Raw genomic sequence first — 24039 nt, 5'->3', positions numbered from 1 at the left:
GAGTAATTATAAATAAGCAGTTGCAGAGGTGAGAGTTTTAGATCTGACACGTCATCATTTTTGTCACTTATTAACTATGACCTTAATAGCAACAAAGAAAAAGCTTAATTTTTGTGGACATAAGTTATTTTTAATAATTATTACTTTTTTTGTTAACCATATTTTTCAAATTTCACATGATAGTTTAACCTGTATTTGAGTGCTATTAAACAATACACAGGAATATTTCAGAGCTAGGGCCTGACAGGAGGATTGAAGTAAAAGAAGGGGTGACACTCTTTAGGTTGTACATAATATAAATTTATTAACAAAATAAAAAGCAAATAAAACTTCAGTTTACATTTTCTTTCTGTTTGTTTCCAGTAACATCAATACACTTAGGGATTGTCCCTTTCTGTTCACAGCTCTTATAAAAAAATAACCAAAATAAAAATTGATAAATAAAATTGTCCACCCTTTAATTAAAATTCTACCCGGGTAGTAACGATACTTCAGCTTATCAGTTTCCTTTATCTTCCCTCATGGTAGCAACTGTATCCAGTTTCCTCAATTGAAATGTTCAGTTCAGTTCAGTCTAAAGTGTTTCAGTTAACCAGTTCGGTTTAAGTTCAGTAAAGTCAAAAAAATGTATGTCAGTCAACTGATTAACTGCGCAGTTTTAGTTCCGTTAGGGCCCCCCTATTGGTTGTCTGCTTAAGCTTATCTGTTATCCAGTGGAGAATCGTGGGCATCCAAATCCATGGAACAAATCCTTCACTCCTCCGCACCGCTGCAGCGACCGCCGTTGTGCCTCCTGCTCGCAGTGGGTCTGCAGTCGTCCTCTCTCAGGATCCGACCGTGGTCACAAAACCAACCTGCATATTGTACAATTTCCAATAAATGGCAAATTTCCTCACTATGCAGTTAGCAATGAGCAATATCTCAGTCTCTTACTCACTTATCAATTTTTCATGTTACTCAAGCTTTCACAAAACTTGAACACATATTCTGTTACTGTTTAATAAAGTAAAACACTACAATCAGAATTAGTCTACAACAATAAAACTTAACATTTCCTACAGTGTTAGATGTACATTATATATTGCATGTTTCATGTTTCTCCGATTGGTTTTTTGTCATTTCGGTTACAGTCACAAACAGGAGCTCTGCTCTGTTGAAGACACTCACCGGAAAAAATCCCGACCGATCACATCAAACTCGGGTCCTCCGAATTCCTCTCTCACAAATAACAAAAATCGACACACGGTTGTTACACTTAACAAAACCTTAAACTCAACATTAAAGAAGCAACTTGATTACGTTTTTTTTTTTTTTTTTTTTTTTTTTGCTAAGCTAGGTTGTTAGAGCCGAAGCACACTGGCTTCTCCGCACGGAGAGTCGTTTTTTTAACCCCTTCCTCCTTCTTTTCTCTGACCCCATGGTACGTTTAGACCACCACATAGGCACCTACCGCCCTCTGTGGGACATTTCAAGGAATTGCATCCTTAAAGTATACTTTAAATCCAATTACCTTCTCTGTAAAATTCATGGGGGTTACAATAGTTTCCCCCTGGTCAGCTATCCTTCTCCAATGGAGTGCAACTACTAGTTAGAGAGCAAATTACTGTTTAAACTAAACCCTTCATTTATCTGTAGGTGTATGGGAGAGATTTTTTTTTTCCTGGTTTATATAAGTGACACAAACTAGCAGTCTTTGCACAAAGGTTAAAAAAAAAATCTTACTTCCCATTTTATACCAAAACCTCAAAATGACACGGGTGTTTTTGAATACTTAGAGGAAAGACACACGTTTGCTTTGCTGATGCTTTATTGGTAAATGTTGTAACACAACAGAAAGAAGCATGAAAAGTGGATTATAATTCTAGGTCCTCACAAGTGTGTTTGGATTCAATCGAATACTTTTGCACAGAGAAAAAACAATGACAGCATAACTACAAGCAAAAAGATATTCACCATATAATCAAATCCCTTTGCTCATCAGCCCATCTCATGTCAACAATACCTGCCCTTAACCCTCGAGCCACAAATCCATTTTAGCAGCTAAAATGAGAGAGTAGGGTCATTTATGACCTCATTTTATGTTAAAAAAGGAATCTTTTTTTTAATGGTTCTATTGGGATTTATCACTTATTTATCTTTATTTACCATCTCTTTATCTTGGATAAATCTTTAAAATGTTATGATGCAATTAAGTATGGATTTTAATCTTTGTTTTTACGAAAAAGGTTAAATTCATGTCTATTAAATGAGCTATGTTCATCATTTGTCATGGTCGTGGGCCGGTGGCCCAGTGTTTTATGTTCTTTTGGTGCTATTTCAGTTATATTCTGTTATATTCTTGTGTTCCCCGTGCTTTGTGTTTAGTTTTTGCTTCCTCCGTTATTAGTTTCTTTTGCTTCACCTGCTGTGCCCTAGTGTTTCCTATTGCCCTGAATATCTAATGTGTATTTAAGCCCCAGTTTTATTCTGTTCTTTGTCGTGTTGTCGTCTTTGCCTCCGTTGTGTGTGTTCTCCGTCTCTGGTATCCTGTAGTTTAGTTCTGGCTTCTGCCCAGCCCAGTTTAGTTGTGTATTATCTTCATTTCAATAAACTCACACTAAGTTCATCACTCCCGAGTCCAGCATTTTGGGGTCTCCCTGCTCCTGCCACACACAAGCCTTGACAGAACGCCACGACCATTATGAAGACCCCACGGACTCATCCCTGTGGGAACAGCAGCGAGTTGTTCAATCCTACCTGCAGGAAGAAGTGAGGTGGAAGCCGTGGCTTACACCAGAGCACGAGCCGCAGTTCCAGGGCTCTTGCTGGGGAAAGGAACCTCCGCGTCATCGCTTACCACGCTCTCCTCCTCTGCAGCCCCAGCTCCGCTTGCTAGCCTCGCCACAGCAGCTGTGCGATGTGACTGCCGCACAGCAGCCACCCGAGCCTCTGGGGATTCAGCTCGGTGGCTTCACGATTTCGCCGGACCCTCCGCTTTTTGCGGCGTCTCCTGCCAGCACCGGTCCCCTTTCAGGACCTGCAGCGGGGGCGCGGAGCTCTCGGCACCGGAGGAAAAAGATGGGAGTCAGCAAGCCATGATATGACTCCTGTGTCAGCTATGGACAAAATACTCTTGAAGACAGTTCCAGACCCCTCACATAACACAAACCCCTCTTCTGACTCGGTCCCTCCAGACATTGGCATTTCATACAAGGAGTCACATGATTTCACCCACCATGAAAACCAGATCCGACATTAGTGATTGGGTGCGTATCCTGTGGTTCCGGCTACCCTGTGAGGAGCTGGGGAAGACCATCGCCTACAGGATTCACAATATGTTCACAGAACACCCCTGGCTTAAGGTTTCCTTACCCACTCTAACCCAGTGTTATGCCGAGGAAATTCTTCGTTCAGCAGCCCTCACTTTTCCTTCTGAGTCTCCCAAGGTGACTGTTTCTAACAAACCGGCAAAAGAAAAGACTGTATGTTTCACTCCTGGGCTTGAAACCTGTAGGACTGCTGCTCCATCCCCTGTGCCTCATGCTCCTGCACCCGTTTCTATTCCGCGGGTGGGGGCAGCCACAGATGGGCCTGCACCTACACCCGTTTCTGTTACGTGGGTGGGGACAACCCTATATGGGCCTGCACCTGCACCCCTTTCTGTTACGCGGGTAGGAGCACCCAAACCACAGTCACCCACGCTGCCTGCAGCAGACTCCGAGCTTCAGCCTCCGCCCACTGCAGCGGCCACCCCTTGGACTGAGCCCCCAATATTAGCTGCAGCAGCCCCTCAGTCACTCCTGTCAAACCCCCAGCAGCCTCAGTCAGATTCCCCTGTGTCAGCACCACCAGCTTCCCTGCAACTTCAGTCAGCAATATCTGCTTATGACCTTATGACCCAGCGTTTTTGGTTTATGCTTTGTTTTGTATTGTATGTATCTTTTCTGGGTTTCTTTTGTTGTGGGTTTTGGTTATGTTTGGATTTCTAGTTCTTTGTGTTTGTGTTTTTTGAGTTTCTGTTCTGGTCATGTTTAGGTTCTGTCTGTGTGTCAAGTCTGCGTCTTTGTTCCCTTGTCTGACTTCCTGTCTTATTTTGGTAGTGTCTGGTTTCTTGTGCAGTGTCTTTAGTTTTGCTTCCCCTTGTCCTGTCAGCATCATTGTGTTCAGCTGTGTTCCTATCTGTTGCCCATTGCCTCATTATTCCTCTGTGTATATATTGTCCATACCTGTCAAGTCTCCCGTTTTGGCCAGGAAACTCCCGTATTTTACCCGTCTGTCCCACCGTCCTGTATTATTTTCCTGTAATTTTAACATATTTTAATGTAATAATTTTTAAAAAGCATTCCTGTGCCTCTCCAAACTGAATTCTGTCACTAACCTCATGAGAACTGCCACCAGGTAGCCTGCTGGGCTGAAACGATCCGGGTGAACCCAATACTCTCCTGTTCTCGACAACTTCCGAGCGCTCCACAGGTCGACGCGCGCTGGGTGTGAGGCCCGATCATCACCACTTGCGGTTTTAATTACAGATGCATCCTTTAATATCTGGGCACTGCATATAAAAAAAAAAAAGAAAACACCTACCATGTGAAATTGTAACACTATCTTAATTTAACACTACAGTTATAACCTTAAAGAAGAAATTTCACAACTGGACTTGTTGCACAGGTATCATCCTATCATGGTACCAAGCTGGAATTCACTGAGCTCCTGAGAGCCACCCATTCTTTCACTAATGTTTGTAGAAGCAGTCTTCATGCCTTGGTTTATACACCTGTGGCCATGGAAGTGACTGGAACACCTGAACTCGATGATTTGGATGGATGAGTGAATACTTTTATAGTGTATAAATGTTTTATTTGCACGACAAGCGTAAACACGTGAGACAACATGAATATTGCTCAACTGCAGCAATACCTCTGAAACAGAGGCATGAGTTGGCAGGCTTTTGGACACTCCTCAAATTCCAACACGTGTCTGGCCGCTCCTCAGCATCTCATTATCAAAATATCAGCATTTTGTAATCGCATCATCAGATCGGCGGCCGTATGTTCTGGACACTCGGGTGAAGAGAGCAGCTGAGCTATCAACTGATCACCACCTGGTGGTGAGTTGGATCAGGTGGCGGGGGAAGATGCTGGACAGACCTGGTGCACCTAAGCGTATTGTGAGGGTGCGCTGGGAACGCCTGGCAGAAGCCCCAGTCCGGAAGATCTTCAACTCCTACCTCAGGCAGATCTTTGACAGCATTCCGAGGGAGGCTGAAGACATTGAGTCCGAATGGACCATGTTCCACACCTCCATTGTTGAGGCTGCTGCTCAGAGCTGTGGCTGCAAAGTGGTTGGTGCCCATCGTGGTGGTAAGCCCCAAACCAGATGGTGGTCATCGGAGGTGAAGGGAGCCATCAAGCTGAAGAAAGAGTCCTATCGGGCTTGGTTAGCCTGTGGGACTCCGGAGGCAGCTGACAGGTTTTGCCAGGCCAAGCAGAATGCAGCTCGGGCAGTGGCCGAAGCAAAAACTCGGGTGTGGGAAGAGTTCGGTGAGGCTATGGAAAAAGATTTTCGGACAGCATCGAAGCGATTCTGGCAAACTGTCAGGCAACTCAGGAGGGGAAAGCAGTGCTCCACTCACATGGTTTATAGTGCGGGTGGGATGCTGCTGACTTCAACTGAGGCTATAGTTGGACGGTGGAAGTAATATTTCGAGGACCTCCTGAATCTCACTGACACACCTCCTGTAGTGGAAGCAGAGTCTGGGACGAGGGAGATGACTTGACCATCACTGGGGGTGAGGTCACTGAGGCAGTTAAACAACTCCTTGGTGGCAGGGCCCCTGGGGTGGATGAGATTCACCCTGAGTTCCTGAAGGCTCTGGACGTTGTAGGGCTGTCTTGGTTGACATGCCTCTGCAACATCGAGTAGAAATCTGGGGCAGTGCCATTGGACTGGCAGACCCCGGTCTGCCGTGACCCGGCCCTGGATAAATGGAAGAGTTCTTCTGCAGTTCCAACCTTTTTTTAGATACGCATAAAATCCTTGAGGTGTTTCAGTCTGGTTTTAAGGCATTTCACAGCACAGAATCAGCTCTTTTAAGAGTTTTTAATGATATTTTATTGGCTACAGACTCGGGGGATTCTGTTATTTTAATGCTTTTAGATCTCACAGCTGCCTTTGACACTGTTGACCACAGTATTCTCATTTCTTGTCTTGAGCACTGTGTGGGGGTAAAAGGCATAGCATTGAAGTGGTTTAAGTCATACTTGTCTGAGAGAAGTTTTAGAGTCAGTTTTGGAGGCTCAACTTTTTCATCTGCCCCGCTTTTATTTGGAGTTCCACAGGGTTCTATTTTGGGGCCGATCCTTTTTTCTTTATATCTACTTCCCCTAGGATCGATTTTGAAAAAATATGGTATCTCCTTCCACGTTGACGATTCCCAAATCTATCTGCCCCTGAGAGGAAACGATGGCAGCTCTCTAAAAATATTAACTGAATGTCTGAATGACATTAAAACCTGGATGCTTTAAATTTTTTACATTTTAACGAAAGCAAGACTGAGGTCATGATTCTTAGACCCAGTAGGTCGAGCAGTACTGTGAAATTGGACCTGGGCCCACTTGATCCTTATGTGAAGCCCGTGGTAAATAACCTTGGTGTGAAAATAGACTGTGATCTAAAGCTGGAGAAACAGATAAACTCTGTGGTGAGATCAGGCTTTTACCAACTCAGGCTCCTTTCTAAGGTCAAGCCCTTCTTATCTTTTAGTAATTTTGAAAGAGTTATACACGCTTTTATTTCTACTCAGCTTGACTACTGTAACGCCCTGTACTTTAGTATAAACCAGTCCTCTCTTTCACACCTTCAATTGGTCCAGAATGCAGCCGCTCGCCTTATTACTAGAACTCCTAAAACTGAGCATATCTCCCCTGTGCTGGCCTCCCTTCACTGGCTTCTGGTACGTTTTAGGATTGATTTTAAGATCTTATTGTTTGTTTTCAAGCTCTAAAGGGGCTGGCCCCATCATACCTCACTGAACTCCTAACCCCTTGTGTTCCCTCTAGGTCACTGAGATCTGCAGACCAGCTACTTCTCAGTGTTCCTAAAACTAGGCTTAAGAACAGGGGGGACAGAGCTTTCTCAGCCATAGCACCTAAACTATGGAACAAGTTGCCCCTTTATGTTAGGTCAGCTTCTACTCTGCATGCTTTTAAAGTGCTTCTTAAAACCTTATTTTTATTCCTTGGCCTTTAAATCGGAGAGCCATCTCTCTGAGCTGTTGTATTGTTTTTTATATTTTAGATGTGTGTGTTTGGTGTATTTGTTTTATTGTTCCTACGTACAGCACTTTGGTTAACTCTGTTATTTAAATGTGCTTTATAAATAAATTTGGATTTGAATTTGGATTTAGCGCGTAGTGCTGCTGTCTTGGGAACAGCTGGTTGTTGAAAATATTTCTTTAAACGGTATCTTTTGTTGAGTTTTCATTACACAACAGTCACTCTTGTGAAAACACATGGAGACAGACAGAGTGGCAGTGGTGCAGTGGAAAGCCACTTACCTTGTAGCCGGAAAGATGTAGGTTTGAGCCCCTGTCCCTGCACTGCGTTGTGTCCTTGGGCAAGACACTTAAACCACATTCCCTAACGGTAGCGCCGGTCTCTAGATGAATGATCTGAATGATGATTTCGTTGTGTGCACAATGAGTTGAATCTAATTTAACTTGGTTCTTTAGTAATAAAAGTTGAATTTTGTACTTGCAGGAGTGTCTCCGTATTTAAATACTTTGTCAGCGTAGACATAAAAGTTACTAATACAGGTAGAGGCTACAGTATGTGCTTTTCCTTCATATGATGAAGAGCTGGCCTTTAACAATGAAATGAAGATTTAAACTTCCTTCCAATGATTTGATAGTTTGCTTTGCTTGCATCACTGTTGATTACATAAATGTTGTTCAGCCTCTTTTGCTGCTCATCCTGTGCCACAGGCAGAGGTGGGAAGTAACGAAGTACAAATACTTCGTTACTGTACTTAAGTAGATTTTTCAGGTATCTGTACTTTACTTAAGTATTTATTTTTCTGAGTACTTTTTACTTTTACTCCCTACATTTTTACACAAGTATCTGTACTTTCTACTTATTACATTTTCAAACAGACTCGTTACTTTTTAACACGTCAGAGAGAAGTTTGCATTTCCGGTCAGTGCGCCGTCAAACATCAAACGATCTGAGCCTAAACGGAGGAATAATAACACATAAGAGACAATCGTACTGGTGTATCCTCCATCATCGGGGCTTATCTCGTACAAAGGGATTAAATACACAAACCCATATAAGTAATGTATCATTTATAGCGCTATAATCGGGCCGGACTGAGTCCGTAAGTTGCGCTGCGGCACATAAACAGCTTAGCTAGCACTACTGAAGAGGAGCGAGCATGAAGGGAGTAACGTGTGGCAGGTAAATGCAGCGTTTCTAAATGCTCAACAAACATCAGCAAACACACAAAGTGTGTGCAGTTTGTTACACAGCTAGCTAAAAGAAGAGCTGCTGTATTTCAGGGAGAGCAAAGAGAGAGAAGTTCACTCAGAGATGGAGAAAGAGGACAGGAGAGGAAGAAGAGAGGTTAGATTTAAAGGTAAGGACTGGAAAATAAACTGAAGTATGCTGACTTTGTGTTATTCAAAGACTGTATGAAAATACTGCAGTTTAGGTTATCTAGTTGTACTGTATTTACAGTAAAGCTCTGTGTTGGACTGGTGCACAGAGGCTGTGTTCATGGTCAGAGTTACAGGTTACATCAGTGCAGCAGAGATGAGTTTAAATCAAAGCTGCTGATGCTGAGATTCATTCACTGAATCCAACATTTCTACAGCCTGTATGCTGTCGGTGTAGGGGATGGAGATCAGCTCAGAGAGCTGTGAAATACTGGGTTACATCTTTGTGAGTTCACTTCATCCACACAGAGCAGTAAACCTCAGAGCAGCAGCAGCAGTTCAGCTGATCACAGCCTGCACACCAACATCATTTACTGCAGCTCACAATAGAAAGCTGTGATTCTTCTCCCCATGCAGAGCCACTACAGCTGATCTTAGTGTTCCTCCACCTTCTGAATCCCACTGTAACCCCTGAGTATCCTCATGTTTGTGTTTAGGTGGAGGCACAGTCACCCTCTACTATGGAGGACACAGAGAACAGAGCTGTGTTTAAATTCCCTTTAACAGTTTGTGTCCTACATAACAGATTCAAGCTGAGTGCATTCATTAGGATTAAAATTTAGATTGGAATAACGTTTGTATTCTCATGTAATATTATTTTATATTATTACAATAATGTATAATAAGGTTCGGTTAGTTTTACATAAAAATAGCAGGTAGAAACATCCTCCAAAGAACTACTTTTACTTTCTTACTTTGAGTACATTTCAGAGCCTGTACTTTTTTACTTTTACTTAAGTAGAGAAGTTGAACCAGTACTTCGACTTTTACTAAAGTATTTTTTAACATAAGTACTTGTACTTCTACTTAAGTACAGAATGTCAGTACTTTTGCCACCTCTGGCCACAGGGCCCCACACAAACTGTACAAACTCTGTTTCTGCTTCAGTGCTCCAAGAAGTTGCAGTTCAGGTCTTCACCACTAAGAGGCACCAGATCCATGTGGACATGTTTAAATCATTTTCCAGAGCAGAGCCCCGGGATCTGCTGCATAAGTTAGAAACCTTTAACACTTCTGTGTTCAGGAATAAATAATGTTATTAATATTTCAATGTGAAACATCTGATTGGTTGGGATCATGTTGACTGTATTGATGTCAGAACTATAAACATCTATTTTAACCAACATTATGCAGTTAATACAGTGACTCTGTAATAGCCGGCTAACACTGTTTATCAGCCGCGGTCTGTCTTTGCGGAGTGCGTCTTTTCCCTTCTGTCAAAACAGTCAGTTGAAGGTTTTTGAACTTGAGCTGTTTAACCCGAGGGAGTTGATGCATCTATTCTCTATTTATAACACAGACAGGAGGTGTGCCGTCACACAGAGGCAAAGTGATTGGTCGGGATACTCAGAGGACTCTTTGTGTTTGTGTAAATACACAACACACACGGGAAATATAGTTGCATCTGCTCCATGAAAACATGTTTCCATGCAAACATGCACACATTGATCTATCGAAATGAATCCTTTGGAGATTGCAGACGTGTGCATGCATGCCCTCCATGCATACAAGAAGGCAAACAAGTTCACACATGATTATACATTTTCACAATGAAAGAGTTACAGCTTGCTGCTGGCACTCCCACACTATTCAAGTATACATACATATTTTCAAGACGCTCTGCACAAAATTAGCCTTTTCTTCCTTAAGGGGACAAAGAAGCTCAACAAATAAACACACATCATCTTAATACAAATTTCCCAAATGCAACTTCAAGCACTATGTAAACAGATAATCACTGAGAGAACTATCTCAATTTTCTTTCATTTAACAGTGAGCTTAAAGAAGTGGCAGACAGGTAGTGAGAATTGAACACATTTAAAATCAGCACCAACAGCTGCCCACATGAGAAACAGAAATACTGGTGCTTTGTATTGTGGTCATTTTCACACCTACCTACAGTGAGGCCAAACATGAGCGACTGCAACCTCACAAAGGAAAATAACACATGCATCAGCCTTTAAGTGGAAATGATGGTCAAAGTGTTTACGCTGGCACAAGTTGTAGAAATAAACTATAAACTACATGTAAGTGAAACATCAGTTGTTTTGTACATGTCACAGTCAACCATCACTCACCATATCAAGACTTTTTTGAATCCTAAAGCTCAGCAAAATTTTAACATAGTGCTGGCACTCACTGAAGATGAAGGTGAAGGTCTGTGGGTGCAGGAGAACATATGACGTTTTTCCACACTTCTTTAACATATTAAATATATGGAGGAAAGAATGCAGCCCACTCAGTCATTTAACTGAGTCACAAAATCATCAGGCATGGTTCTGATGCACCTCAATTCAATGCAAGCATAAGCTTCTGGTATAATATTGATAATGTAAATGTAATTTATATGCTGCAGTCATCACAGTGAAAGGCATGATTCTGCAAGCTGCTGTGCATTATTGTGACATCTTTGTCTGCATTTGGGGCCTGTGAGTCAAACTTGATCATAGCTAACTTTCAGTCTTTCAGTTTCCCGTCTATCAACGCACTCATTCAGGTGGATCATATAAATTTTAATAGAAACACAAACCAAGAGACACATTTTTATAGCATGCAAATATGCAGTCTCTTGTTTTAGTGAAAATAATGATGACTGTATAATACAAACATTTTACACTGAGAAAACACATTAACATATTTCAGAAAAGTTGGGCCATGTTCACCGCTGTGTAGCACATTTCAAACCTTAAACCAAATGAAGCAAACACACCAGCATTGATGTTGTTTTTATAAATGCTTTATTGGCAGATTTGTTTGGCTTAGAATGCATGAATCCAGAATCAATATATTTGTGAGTAATACATGAGGCAGGAATGGTTGCACAGGATAAATACAGTTAAGCAAAAGAATTAAAAGCATCACCGTAAAAGGAAGCCACTGCTGAAAATGCATGCATCACAAAGTCTTCCTGTGTCTTACTCCGATTCCCGGCCTGAGTGATCTTTCTCACCAGTTTCTCCAATAAGGATACCATTTCTGGTGTGAAAGACTTTGGCCAAAGAGGAACTCATGGGAGAGGGGACGTACTCCTCACAGGAGTCACCACCAAGACTTGGTGCACACTCCACTTTCCAGGAAAAGAAGACAGTACCATGATTTAGCATGCAGCTGTAATTCTGCCACCCTCTACGCAGTTTAACCAAACACCCACCCAGATGATCACTGTTCCAGTAACTATCCTCATCATAAACATCAACCTCCAGTTTGTCTTTCATGTTAAGTGTGATGGGTCCAAACTCAAATACCTCTGACCATCTGGGATTATCATCATTTGCTATAATGTCAGTGTGCTTTATCTGGTCACCATATTTAACTAGTACTGATCCATCTGTTTGTGTAGTTGTGTCACCATACAGATTCTTTGCATAAATATTGAACACCTTTAATGTTGCAAGACCTCTCCCAGCAGGACAGCAGTTTGAATTGACGTTTTGATTACCATTGCAGACACAAGCACAAGGATCTCTCCTGCTGGATCTGTGCCCAATCTTACAGGACTCTGAGCATTGTTTCATCAGTGCATTTTTCTTGATGTACTTCTCCACCTCTCGCTTCAGTCCAGCTCTGGCACGATGACTGCTTGGCAGAATCATGTGCATTGGCTGTATATTGTATTGAATCACATCGGGTGTGTATTTCAGAGAGCTGATCCAGTCGTTATAGAGAGAGGGGTTTGATTGCTCTTGAAAGAGGATATCAGCTCCATTAATGTGTCCACCAGTGATCTCTGTGTATCGCTCACTAAATGCACTGCTGAAACTTTGCCCAGAGTTCAACTTTTTTCTCACTTCGTTACAGTGATTGTTCATGGCCTTAATGGTGGCAGTACTCGCGAAGCTAACTGAGGCCTCCACTGAGAGGCAGTCCTTGACATCTGTTGCTGACAGGCCGTTCATGGATGCTTCGCAGGTCTTGATGGAAGTGATGGCCTTCATTTCCCCTCCGAGATACACTTGTGTGATGAAATGAGTACCATATGTCTCAACCAAATGGCGGTATGAATGCTCTGTCGTACTTGAATAAGAAGGAAGGGAGTTCACAACTGATTCAAAGTTGTGACTCAGTGGAGGATTGGCTGCCAGTCTGTAACTGTAAAGCATAGAAATTTTTTTTTTAAAGGTATACAATAATAAAGTAAAGTAATAATATCTCACTGAGATGGTAAAATACTGTTGAAGTTTTTCTCTGTCAGTAAATAATAATCACATCTGGAATGAAAATGAAAATTAGGACATATAATTGTTAGCTTTAGAGAGACGATGAATTCTGTCCAAATACTCACCCGTAGAATTTACAGTTGATAGAATGGCGAAAGAAGCTGTAATGATCTTGTTTTGACTTTTGCATGCCAAAGCTAGAAGCTTTGGAGTGGGAACCACCAAAACCTATCCCAAGCCCAACGCCACTAGAAACAGGAATTTCAAGGCCAACCTTCCAGTCATTGGACACAGATGATGTGGAATCATTAGCAAGTGTTTCAGCAGAATCATAGAGTGTACTGGAGACTGATAAACTGCACTTGGGGAGGGTTCTCCAGTCCAGCATTGCAACAGGGACCTTCTGCTTTTCCTGATTCATGTAGCTGTTTCTGTACATCCTGCAGGTGCCGTCTCGAAGCTTCCACGTCTCAGTGTCGATGACATAGGCACCTTTTCTCTCCATCGTCACAATGTCGAAGCCTTCTCCACCCAGATTGTAACCAGGGACAAAGTGAGCATTTTCACACTCCTGCGGTGTACCAATGAAGCTTACCCTGGATGGGAGGCACAGAGGACTACATGCCCAGAGCAGGAGCAGGAAGTGCCACAGATTTGTCATCTGTGTGGAGGAAATAAAAAGTGACAGGAGGACAAATATAAATGGTTAAACAAAGCAATCCTTAAATGTACACTCTCAGCCTAAACTAACAGTTTTTAATGACCCTATACAAACCTGTCACACCTTACCTCGACTGTGAACAGCGAGCTCTGATCACGCTTTCAAAGTCTGACTCTAACTGTATACTGTAACATTAATATCCAGGAGGCGGAGTCAATACTGTCAGTCTAATTTAATCAACCACACATGCTCACTTCCCACTGTGCTAAGTAAGTTTCATAGAAGACGTCTTTAAAACACGTTCTTCTCACCACAGAAGAATTTTCTGCCATTATCAATCTGAAAATGTAAAATTTACTCTACAAGGGTGCATTTGTTACACTGAATCTGCTGCTCATTAATTTAAAAAATAGGAAAAATAACCTTGAAATGGAGAAACTTTTAGTCAAACTTCAGCAGGGGTCTGTGGACGGCGACGTGAGGCTGTTCAGTCTGCCCACCACTTTAGTTCAGAGCACGGTGCAGCTGTGGCTCCAGATGTAGAGTGTGTAGTCGACCCCGGCTCCTCCGGTCTGTATGTTCAGTGACCAAAGTGCATCCATTCCTGTATGTGATAAAAAGCAGATGGAAGAAATGATCCATGAATGTTTGTGTAAATGTGCCATGAAGTGTAAAAGAGCTGTGAGCACTCAGTAAAAGCAGAAAACTGCTGTGTGAATACTGCTGCATTTATCAAATTGGATTATGTCACCAAATAATTAGTGTATGCATTTAATTAAAAAAGGCTGTAATGGTTAGTTTATTTGTGTATTTTCTGTTTGTATTTGTAAAATATATATTTGCAAGTGGTTGCTGGTTGTTGGCAGGTGAAATTGAGCTAGCTTAAAGAATCTGCAGTTTGTTGGCAGGCTACATGCAAAAGATGACAACAATAAAGCGGCCATCCATCTATTTTTATTCCGCTTGTCCTGTTCAGGGTTGGGTTTTAGCCAATCACAGCTATCATAGGGCAAAAGGAAGGGTGCACCCTGTACAGGTCACCAGCCTGTCACAGGGCTAACAAAACGCAACAGACAGAGCGGCAGTGGTGCAGTGGCAAGCCGCTCACCTTGTAGCCAGGTTCGAGTCCCTTTCCTTGCGCTGCGCTGTGTCCTTGGGCAAGACACTTAAACCACATTGTCTAATGGTAGCGCCAGTCTCTGGCTGCATGACTGCAGATGCTCGTCTCTGGATGAGTGATCCGGAATTGTCATTTTGTTTTGTGCATAATGACAATGAGTTGAAACTAATCTAACTTGGTACTTTAGTAATAAATGTTTACTTTTGTACTTGCAGGAGTGTCTCCGTATTTAAATACTTTGTCAGCGTAGACATAAAAGTTACTAATACAGGTTGAGGCAACAGTATGTGCTTTTCCTTCATATGATGAAGAGCTGGCCTTGCATAGTGAAATGACTGGAATTCTGTACATAAAGTTTTATAATTCCTTCCAAAGATTTGATAGTTTGCTTTGCTTGCATCACTGCTGATTACATAAATGTTGTTCAGCCTCTTCTGCTGCTGCTCATCCTGTGCCACGGGGCCCCACACAAACTGTACAAACACTGTGTCTGCTTCAGTGCTCCAAGAAGTTGCAGTTCAGGTCTTCACCACTAAGAGGCACCAGATCCATGTGGACATGTTTAAATTTCTGCTCCATGAAAACATGTTTCCATGCAAACATGCACACATTGATCTATCGAAATGAAGCCTTTGGAGATTGCAGACGTGTGCATGCATGCCCTCCATGCATACAAGAAGGCAAACAAATTCACATGTATACTTTAATGATTATACATTTTCACAATGAAAGAGTTACAGCTTGCTGCTGGCACTCCCACACTATTCAAGTATACATACATATTTTCAAGACGCTCTGCACAAAATTAGCCTTTTCTTCCTTAAGGGGACAAAGAAGCTCAACAAATAAACACACATCATCTTAATACAAATTTCCCAAATGCAACTTCAAGCACTATGTAAACAGATAATCACTGAGAGAACTATCTCAATTTTCTTTCATTTAACAGTGAGCTTAAAGAAGTGGCAGACAGGTAGTGAGAATTGAACACATTTAAAATCAGCACCAACAGCTGCCCACATGAGAAACAGAAATAGTGGTGCTTTGTATTGTGGTCATTTTCACACCTACCTACAGTGAGGCCAAACATGAGCGACTGCAACCTCACAAAGGAAAATAACACATGCATCAGCCTTTAAGTGGAAATGATGGTCAAAGTGTTTACACTGGCACAAGTTGTAGAAATAAACTATAAACTACATGTAAGTGAAACATCAGTTGTTTTGTAAATGTCACAGTCAAGCATCAATCACCATATCAAGACTTTTTGAATCCTAAAGCTCAGCAAAATTTTAACATAGTGCTGGCACTCACTGAAGATGAAGGTGAAGGTCTGTGGGTGCAGGAGAACATATGACGTTTTTCCACACTTCTTTAACATATTAAATATATGGAGGAAAGAATGCAGCCCACTCAGTCATTCAACTGAGTCACAAAATCATCATTCATGGTTCTGATGCACCTAAATTCAATGCAAGCATAAGCTTCTGGTATAATATTGATAATGTAAATGTAATTTATATGCTGCAGTCATCACAGTGAAAGGCATGATTCTGCAAGCTGCTGTGCATTATTGTGACATCTTTGTCTGCATTTGGGGCCTGTGAGTCAAACTTGATCATAGCTAACTTTCAGTCTTTCAGTTTCCCGTCTATCAACGCACTCATTCAGGTGGATCATATAAATTTTAATACAAACACAAACCAAGAGACACATTTTTATAGCATGCAAATATGCAGTCTCTTGTTTTAGTGAAAATAATGATGACTGTATAATACAAACATTTTACACTGAGAAAACACATTAACATATTTCAGAAAAGTTGGGCCATGTTCACCGCTGAGTAGCACATTTCAAACCTTAAACCAAATGAAGCAAGTGACCAAAGTGCATCCATTCCTGTATGTGATAAAAAGAAGTTTGCAGGTTCGAGTCCCTGTCCCTGCGCTGCGTTGTGTCCTTGGGCAAGACACTTAAACCACATTGTCTAATGGTAGTGTCATGGTGCTAGGCCGTATGCCCAGCATTTTGTGTTTAGTGCTGCTTTCACTGGGTTGTGTTTTCTAGTTTTGTTTTGATTTTCCTTATTCATCTTAGTTCTGGCCTTATCAGTTGTGGTTTTCTAGTTCCCTCTGTTCCTGTCTCCCCTGTGTCTGTGTTTCTGTATTTTTCCTTGTTCTGTGGTCCATGTTTAATTTTCCTCTGTGCCAGCCCCCTGTGTTAAGTCTGCATGTACCTCGTTTGGTGTTCCTGTTTTATTTCGACAGTCTTACGTTCCCTGTGTGTTGTGTGGAGTTTTGCTTCCTGTGTTTCATTAGTATGATTTTGTCCACCTGTTCTCCTCAGCTGTTTCCTGTTTTCCCTCATCATTCCCGGTGTATTTATTGTCTACATTTCCTTCTGTTCCTTGTCGCGTCCTCCCTCATGAAGGTGTGGTTCTGGCTCTGTTTTGCCGCCTCGTCATCTACCTCAGTTCTGTATATTTTTGGATTATTTTCTGTAATTAATCTCATCACATTCATTCAGTCCTGCCTTTTGAGTTCTGCTTTTGGGTCCACCCTGTTCGCCACACCGCTCACACATGACAGGTAGCGCCAGTCTCTGGCTGCATGACCGCAGATGCTCGTCTCTGGATGAGTGATCCGGAATTGACATTTTGTTTTGTGCATAATGACAATGAGTTGAAACTAATCTAACTTGGTACTTTAATAATAAATGTTTACTTTTGTACTTGCAGGAGTGTCTCCGTATTTAAATACTTTGTCAGCGTAGACATAAAAGTTACTACTACAGGTAGAGGCAACAGTATGTGCTTTTCCTTCTGTTGGAATATTCATAGTATATGCCACATACATTTACTTACGTACGTTTACTTCCCTGAGAAATTTGTCTGGAAAATAACTTAACTGATTAAAAATACAGAAGCTTATAATGTTCTGTGTCATCATGAACTTTGTATTCTGACTGTACAATGAGCCACACTGATGAAGACTACACAATGATAGAAATGGAGACTTCGAGGTCACCCTGTTGTTGAATTTCTCTGTTTTCCACATTCTGTTTTGTAAATGATGTAATCAAGACTGATATGCTGTGACTATATGACAACTGTAACTTGAATTAGAAAGTGCCAGTACTGTACTTCATGCCATCTCACATGAGTATGGTATGCAGTTCTGACCCAGATTAATCTGTAAACTGTTTGGAAATGGCTTTATTAAATTTAATAATTGGACTCCTTATTCTGTTGTTTTGTCATTCCTGTTCGATGAAACGAACACGCAGAAACCTAAAGGCTTAAACAGCAAACAGCGCACACACTCTTGGTATTATTATAAATTCCTTCAATTGGTGACGCCGACGTGATCGAACAGGAATGTTTTTGATTTTCAGATGTTTTTATTTGTTTTTGAGTTTCTTGGGAATAAGGAGTGAATTTGGCCACCGATAATCGCCGCTTCGAGGTTCCTCGTGACAGTACTGACTTCCAGACTCTATCAGTGACCAGGAGATCTCCACCTAAAGGTTGGCAGAGACCTTTTCTAAATATCTGCATATTGAATTGTATCAAATTATAATGATCAGTGGTGGTATGACAGGAGGAAGGTGTAATTCGAGCCATTTCACACAGGTGTAAAAGTTTGAAAAAGAAAAAAAGAGTTTAAGAGAAAAAAAAGATTTGAAAAGAATAACAGACTGAAAAATAGGCAAAACGCAGGTGATGAGTCCGGGTGGGATACTGAAAATACCTATTCATGGGGTTTTTAGGTTTAGAGGGCCTTTGGTTTTTCTGAAGTGAACTGGCCATCTGCTTTTTACCAATGTCCTCCCGGTATAGAGAGGTTGGTCTAGCGCGTAAAGACATAGCACTCCTGGTAGAAGTCGACGAGAGTAATAGCTTATGGTTATATGGTTCTTTCATAAGAATCTTCACTTCAGAAATCCATAAAAGCAACTAAAACCCTTTAAAAGCCTCAAGAGATAAACGATAAGAGCTAAAGAATAAAGAAAAAGTAAAAGAATACAGAGAAATGAAGCAGTAAAGAGATAAAGAGAAAAAAAAGAGTTTTGTAATAAAAATAAAAATCCTAAAAAAAGAAAAAACATAAATGGTACCTTGCTAATATTGTTTTTGTTCTTGCAGTTTGGACTGACTGAATGACTGACAAAATGACTGATGACACTGGGTGTAGAAAAGGGGCTCCGATTAAAAGAGGGTGAAACTTCAAAAATAACTGGTGATGTAAAATTATTGTTATTATTGTGTAAACTTCCAAGCACAGATATTAAGCTGAAAGCTAAGTTTAAAGGAGAAATCTCTCCATCTTAATCAGGTAAAAGTTGATCTTTGGGTCAGAAACTAATTAAGCAATCCCAAAATTAGGTCACTTGGGAAAGAAAAATCTACAGCAATAATGAATATTGAGAAAAAAAATCTGATGGATGCTTGAATGTGTGTCTGTGTGTGTGTAAGGAGGCCTCCATGTGTCTGTCTGTGTGACTGAGTACTGCTGTGTATTTCTATTGTCATGTGTGTTTCAGAGAGAAACAGGAAATAAGGACAAAATATTTTGAGGTGAATTTCTTTGCAAAGTGTGGTGTTATTTGTTGTTGTTTAAAAGGAATAGGACAATTTCCACTGGTCATATTAGCTGTTTTGTAATGTCATAGCTGTGTGTGTGTGTGTGTGTCAGTATTTGTGGGGAAGGAAAAGGAAAAGAGAATGGTGCCAAGGTTTTAGCATTGCTGTGTGTGTGTGTGCATTTTTATCTCAAGGATGTGTGTGTGAATCTAAGTGAGAGTCAGAGACAGAAGTCGTGCGTGTGGATGAGAGCTATAGCTCTAAGTTTTTTCTCTTTTTCTTTCCTTTAATTTGGATAGAGATGGTTGTTGATATGGTAATGCTGGTTAAAAATTCTCGGAAGGAAGGTTTCGCTTCTGATACATATGAGGGATAAGCCGACCACAGATGGATAAAAAGACAAAAAAAATGGTGGTGACCTATGCTGTAACGTGAGAACCCGCGAGATCTCGGCAGTATCCAACATGGCGGCCCGTCACTGACTGCTACACCTCTATTGATTAGTTTTCTCCGCCAAACGTCTTGTTAGACAGTGTCATAGGCAATTAAAAATTCTAATCACTTTTTTTTTTCTCTCTTTTCTCCGACTTTAGCACTCTGGAGCACGACAAAGAGGATCTGGACGGCTTACAGGTGTATATTGACGAGTGTTTCGAGCGGATCGTCATGGGCAAACCGGACAGGACGCCGACTCCCTCCAGCAGCAAAGGAGCTCCATCCACCAAAAGAAGTCGCCCTGAAGACTCCCCAGAGGCAGCTTCTCCACAAACCAGCAACGTGGTGGACATTCTGGAGTCCATAAATAACAAACTGTCCAGCTTTGACGCCCGCCTGGCCCTGGTTGAAATCCTCCACAAGGAGTTTCAGGCCTTGCGGGAGTCCGTAGAGTTCAGTCAGCAGCAGGTGGAAACACTCGCTGCTGAAAACGCCTCACTCGGGGAGTCGGTGAAATCCCTCACCGAGGGAATGACCCAGCTCTCGGAAGAAAATAAAAAAATAAAGGAAACCGTTATTGAGCTCCAGGCCCGCAGCATGAGAGACAACCTCGTGTTCTCAGGCATCCCAGAAAAGGCTGAAGAAGACCCAGAAGTAACGGTGAAATCCTTCATTCAGACCCACCTGAAGCTCCCCGAGGACACCGTGAAGACCATCGCCTTCCACAGAGTCCACCGCCTGGGGGGAAAGCGACCCGACGGATGCAGACCCAGACCGATCGTGGCCAAATTTGAGCATTACAAACAAAAAGAGCTGGTGAAGAGCCGCGGCCGGGAGCTGAGAGGAACCGACTTCAGCGTCAACGATCAGTTTCCAAAAGAGATCCTGGAGCGACGCAAGGTCCTGTTCCCGATCCGAAAGAAGTTCATGCAAGGAGGCTCCCGGGCTGTGATCGCGGTGGATAAACTTTATGTTAACGGTCAGCTTTACCGAGACCAGAGTACAACGCCATGGCTCTACTGATCAAACAGGTGATCTGTGTCCATACCTTTCTCTGAAGTTTTTGTTTGTTTCCAGTCTCTGCTCTACTAGTATTCAAAATGTATACTCATTTGTCTAAATAGCATCATTAACACGGATTAATCAGCATAGTGCCATGATCTTTTGTTGCTGTTGTAGTTTTTCTTTCCCCTTTTGTAGTTTTAAAAAATTGTATTTTGGTGTTTACAAAGTTCTGTTTCACTTAGATCACTTTTCTTTTTTAGCCTTTTTCCTTTTTCACGTCTTTCTGCACTCAACAATATGCTTACTTCACTGTCAATGCTGCAGTTTTCACATCAACATACAGTGTATACACATGCACACCAACATACAGCGTATACACACAGATACCAACATACAGCATATACACACACAGATGCCAACATACAGCGTATATATACACACACACACACACACAATATACAATGTGCATACACACACATACCCATCTTTAGTAAACGCACAACAGTCCATCAGTTAGTTTAAACATGAGCACACTGAGGTTTATCTCATGGATAAACCTCACAGCGCTGGTTCAAGGGAAAAGAAACTAAAAATTTATAATCAGTTAAAAGACTTAAAAGCAGATGTTGTGTTTCTACAGGAGACACATGTGCCCAAAACATCTGCACACACACTCTCCTCTCCACAATTCCCTCATGTGTACTCAGCCTGCTACAATTCCAAACAAAGAGGTGTAGCTATATTGATTAACAGGAAGGTAAACTTTAACATTAACAACACTACAATTGACCCAGATGGTAGATTTATAATACTCAATTTATCCATCCAGAATATAGATTTATGTATTGCTAGTATATATGGGCCAAATGTTGATGACCCCTCCTTCTTCCATACCTTCCACACTTCACTCTCTGATCACTCTGACGCCACACTTATAATAGGAGGAGACTTCAACCTGGTACTTAATCCAGATATTGACAGGCTCAGTACAGCAGTGAGTCAGAGGAACTGGCAGTCTGCAGACATTCTTAAACAGTACATGAAGGATTTTGGTCTTTGCGATGCTTGGCGTTCACATCACCCCACTCTGAGAGATTTTACTTTTTTCTCACCAGTGCACAAGTCTCACTCTCGCATAGACTATCTTCTAGTTAGCAGCTCCATGATGATGGATATCACAGACACTCAGATCCACCCTATCACTATCAGTGATCATGCACCGGTGTCTATGTCTCTGACACAGAAAAGAGTCACACCACCAATCAGGAACTGGAGATTTAATACATCATTACTCAAAGACCAAGACTTCATTAATTATTTCAAAAAAGACTGGGCAACATATTTAGAACATAATGATATGCCAGGAATACCAACATGTGTTCTTTGGGAAGCAGGAAAGGCAGTAATGCGGGGCAAAATAATATCTTACTGCTCGCATAGGAGAAATAAAGAAAAAACACTTGTGTCAGAATTAGAACAGAAAATTAAATCTTTAGAAACAGCTTATGCTGCTTCACCACAAGAACATGTAATTAAGAACCTGAGGAAACTGAAACTGGAGTTAAATGAAATAATTGATAAAAGGACACAATTTATGTTGCAGAGGCCGCGTTTGGAAAACTTCGAGCATGGAAATAAATCTGGAAAATTTCTGGCCAACCAGTTAAAACTAAACAAAGAAAAAACAGCTATTTATTCCATTAAAGATTCAACTGGTAACATTACTCATGACCCACCACAAATAAATAACTCTTTTAAAGATTTTTATGAAGCTTTATACTCATCACAGATTAATCCATCTGATGCTACCATTGAAGAATTTCTTAACAATATAAATCTACCTAAACTAAATGAGGAACAGGTTGCAGCTCTGGATTCACCACTTTCAATGTCTGAATTCAATTCAATTCAATTTTCAATTCAATACAATTTTATTTATATAGCGCCAAATCACAACAAACTGTCGCCTCAAGGCGCTTTGTATTGTGGGTAAAGACCCTACAATAATACAGAGAAAACCCAACAGTCAAAACGACCCCCTATGAGCAGCACTTGGCGACAGTGGAAAGGAAAAACTCCCTTTTAACAGGAAGAAACCTCCAGCAGAACCAGGCTCAGGGAGGGGCAGTCATCTGCCGCGACCGGTTGGGCTGAGGGGAGAGAAAGACATGCTGTGGAAGAGAGCCAGAGATTAATATCAATTAATGATTAAATGCAGAGTGGAGTATAAACAAAGTAAATAAGGTGAATGAGAAGAAACAGTGCATTATGTGAACCCCCCAGCAGACTAGGCCTATAGCAGCATAACTAAGAGATGGTTCAGGGTCACCTGATCCAGCCCTAACTATAAGCTTTATCATAAAGGAAAGTTTTAAGCCTAATCTTAAAAATAGAGAGGGTGTCTGTCTCCCGAATCCAAGCTGGAAGCTGGTTCCACAGAAGAGGCGCCTGAAAGCTGAAGGCTCCCATTCTACTCTTAAGTATCCTAGGAACCACAAGTAAGCCAGCAGTCTGAGAGCGAAGTGCTCTATTGGGGTGATATGGGACTATGAGGTCTTTGAGATAAGATGGTGCCTGATTATTCAAGACCTTGTATGTGAGGAGAAGAATTTTAAATTCTATTCTAGATTTAACAGGGAGCCAATGAAGAGAAGCCAATATGGGAGAAATATGCTCTCTCTTTCTAGTCCCTGTCACTACTCTAGCTGCAGCATTTTGGATCAGCTGAAGGCTTTTCAGGGAGGTTTTAGGACAGCCTGATAATAATGAATTACAATAGTCCACCCTAGAAGTAATAAATGCATGAATTAGCTTTTCAGCATCACTCTGAGAAAGGATGTTTCTAATTTTAGAAATATTGCGCAAATGCAAAAAAGCGGTCCTGCATATTTGTTTAATATGTGCATTGAAGGACATATCCTGGTCAAAAATGACTCCAAGATTTCTCACAGTGTTACTGGAGGCCAAAGTAATGCCATCCAGAGTAAGTATCTGGTTAGACACCATGTTTCTAAGATTTGTGGGGCCGTGAACAAGAATTTCAGTTTTATCTGAATTTAGAAGCAGGAAATTAGAGGTCATCCAGGCCTTAATATCTTTAAGACATTCCTGCAGTTTAACTAATTGATGTGTGTCATCTGGCTTCATTGATAGGTAAAGCTGAGTATCATCTGCATAACAATGAAAATTGATGCAGTGCTTTCTAATAATACTGCCTAAGGGAAGCATGTATAATGTAAATAAAATTGGTCCTAGCACAGAACCCTGTTGAACTCCATAATTAACCTTAGTGTGTGAAGAAGACTCCCCATTTACATGAACAAATTGGAGTCTATGAGATAAATATGATTCAAACCACTGCAGTGCAGTACCTTTAATACCTATAGCAAG

At 41.4% G+C, this 24039-nt stretch overlaps 1 protein-coding gene and 1 long non-coding RNA gene across 2 annotated transcripts in view; both read right to left on the bottom strand.

Moving 5' to 3' along the window:
- Positions 1-278: 278 nt before the first annotated feature.
- On the bottom strand, positions 279-1334 carry LOC115788983 (uncharacterized). The gene is made up of 2 exons (XR_004020657.1): positions 1168-1334; positions 279-854 (listed from the first exon to the last, which is right to left on the bottom strand). It is a non-coding gene; the product is annotated as an uncharacterized LOC115788983 (long non-coding RNA).
- Positions 1335-11557: 10223 nt separating this feature from the next.
- The window catches only part of LOC115790049 (perforin-1-like), a 62961-nt gene continuing 50479 nt past the window's right edge, over positions 11558-24039 (bottom strand). Inside the window, exons 2-4 of the mRNA XM_030743709.1 lie at positions 13931-14111; positions 12972-13507; positions 11558-12778 (exon numbers count right to left, since the gene is read on the bottom strand). Of these exons, the coding sequence (XP_030599569.1) occupies positions 11605-12778; positions 12972-13507 (1710 nt within the window). The 5' untranslated portion in view covers positions 13931-14111 and the 3' untranslated portion in view covers positions 11558-11604. The remainder of the gene's footprint in view (positions 12779-12971; positions 13508-13930; positions 14112-24039) is intronic.

Source organism: Archocentrus centrarchus, chromosome 1 (assembly GCF_007364275.1).
Source record: "Archocentrus centrarchus isolate MPI-CPG fArcCen1 chromosome 1, fArcCen1, whole genome shotgun sequence".
NCBI lineage: Eukaryota > Metazoa > Chordata > Actinopteri > Cichliformes > Cichlidae > Archocentrus > Archocentrus centrarchus.
This window is presented reverse-complemented; position numbering and strand designations above follow the sequence as displayed.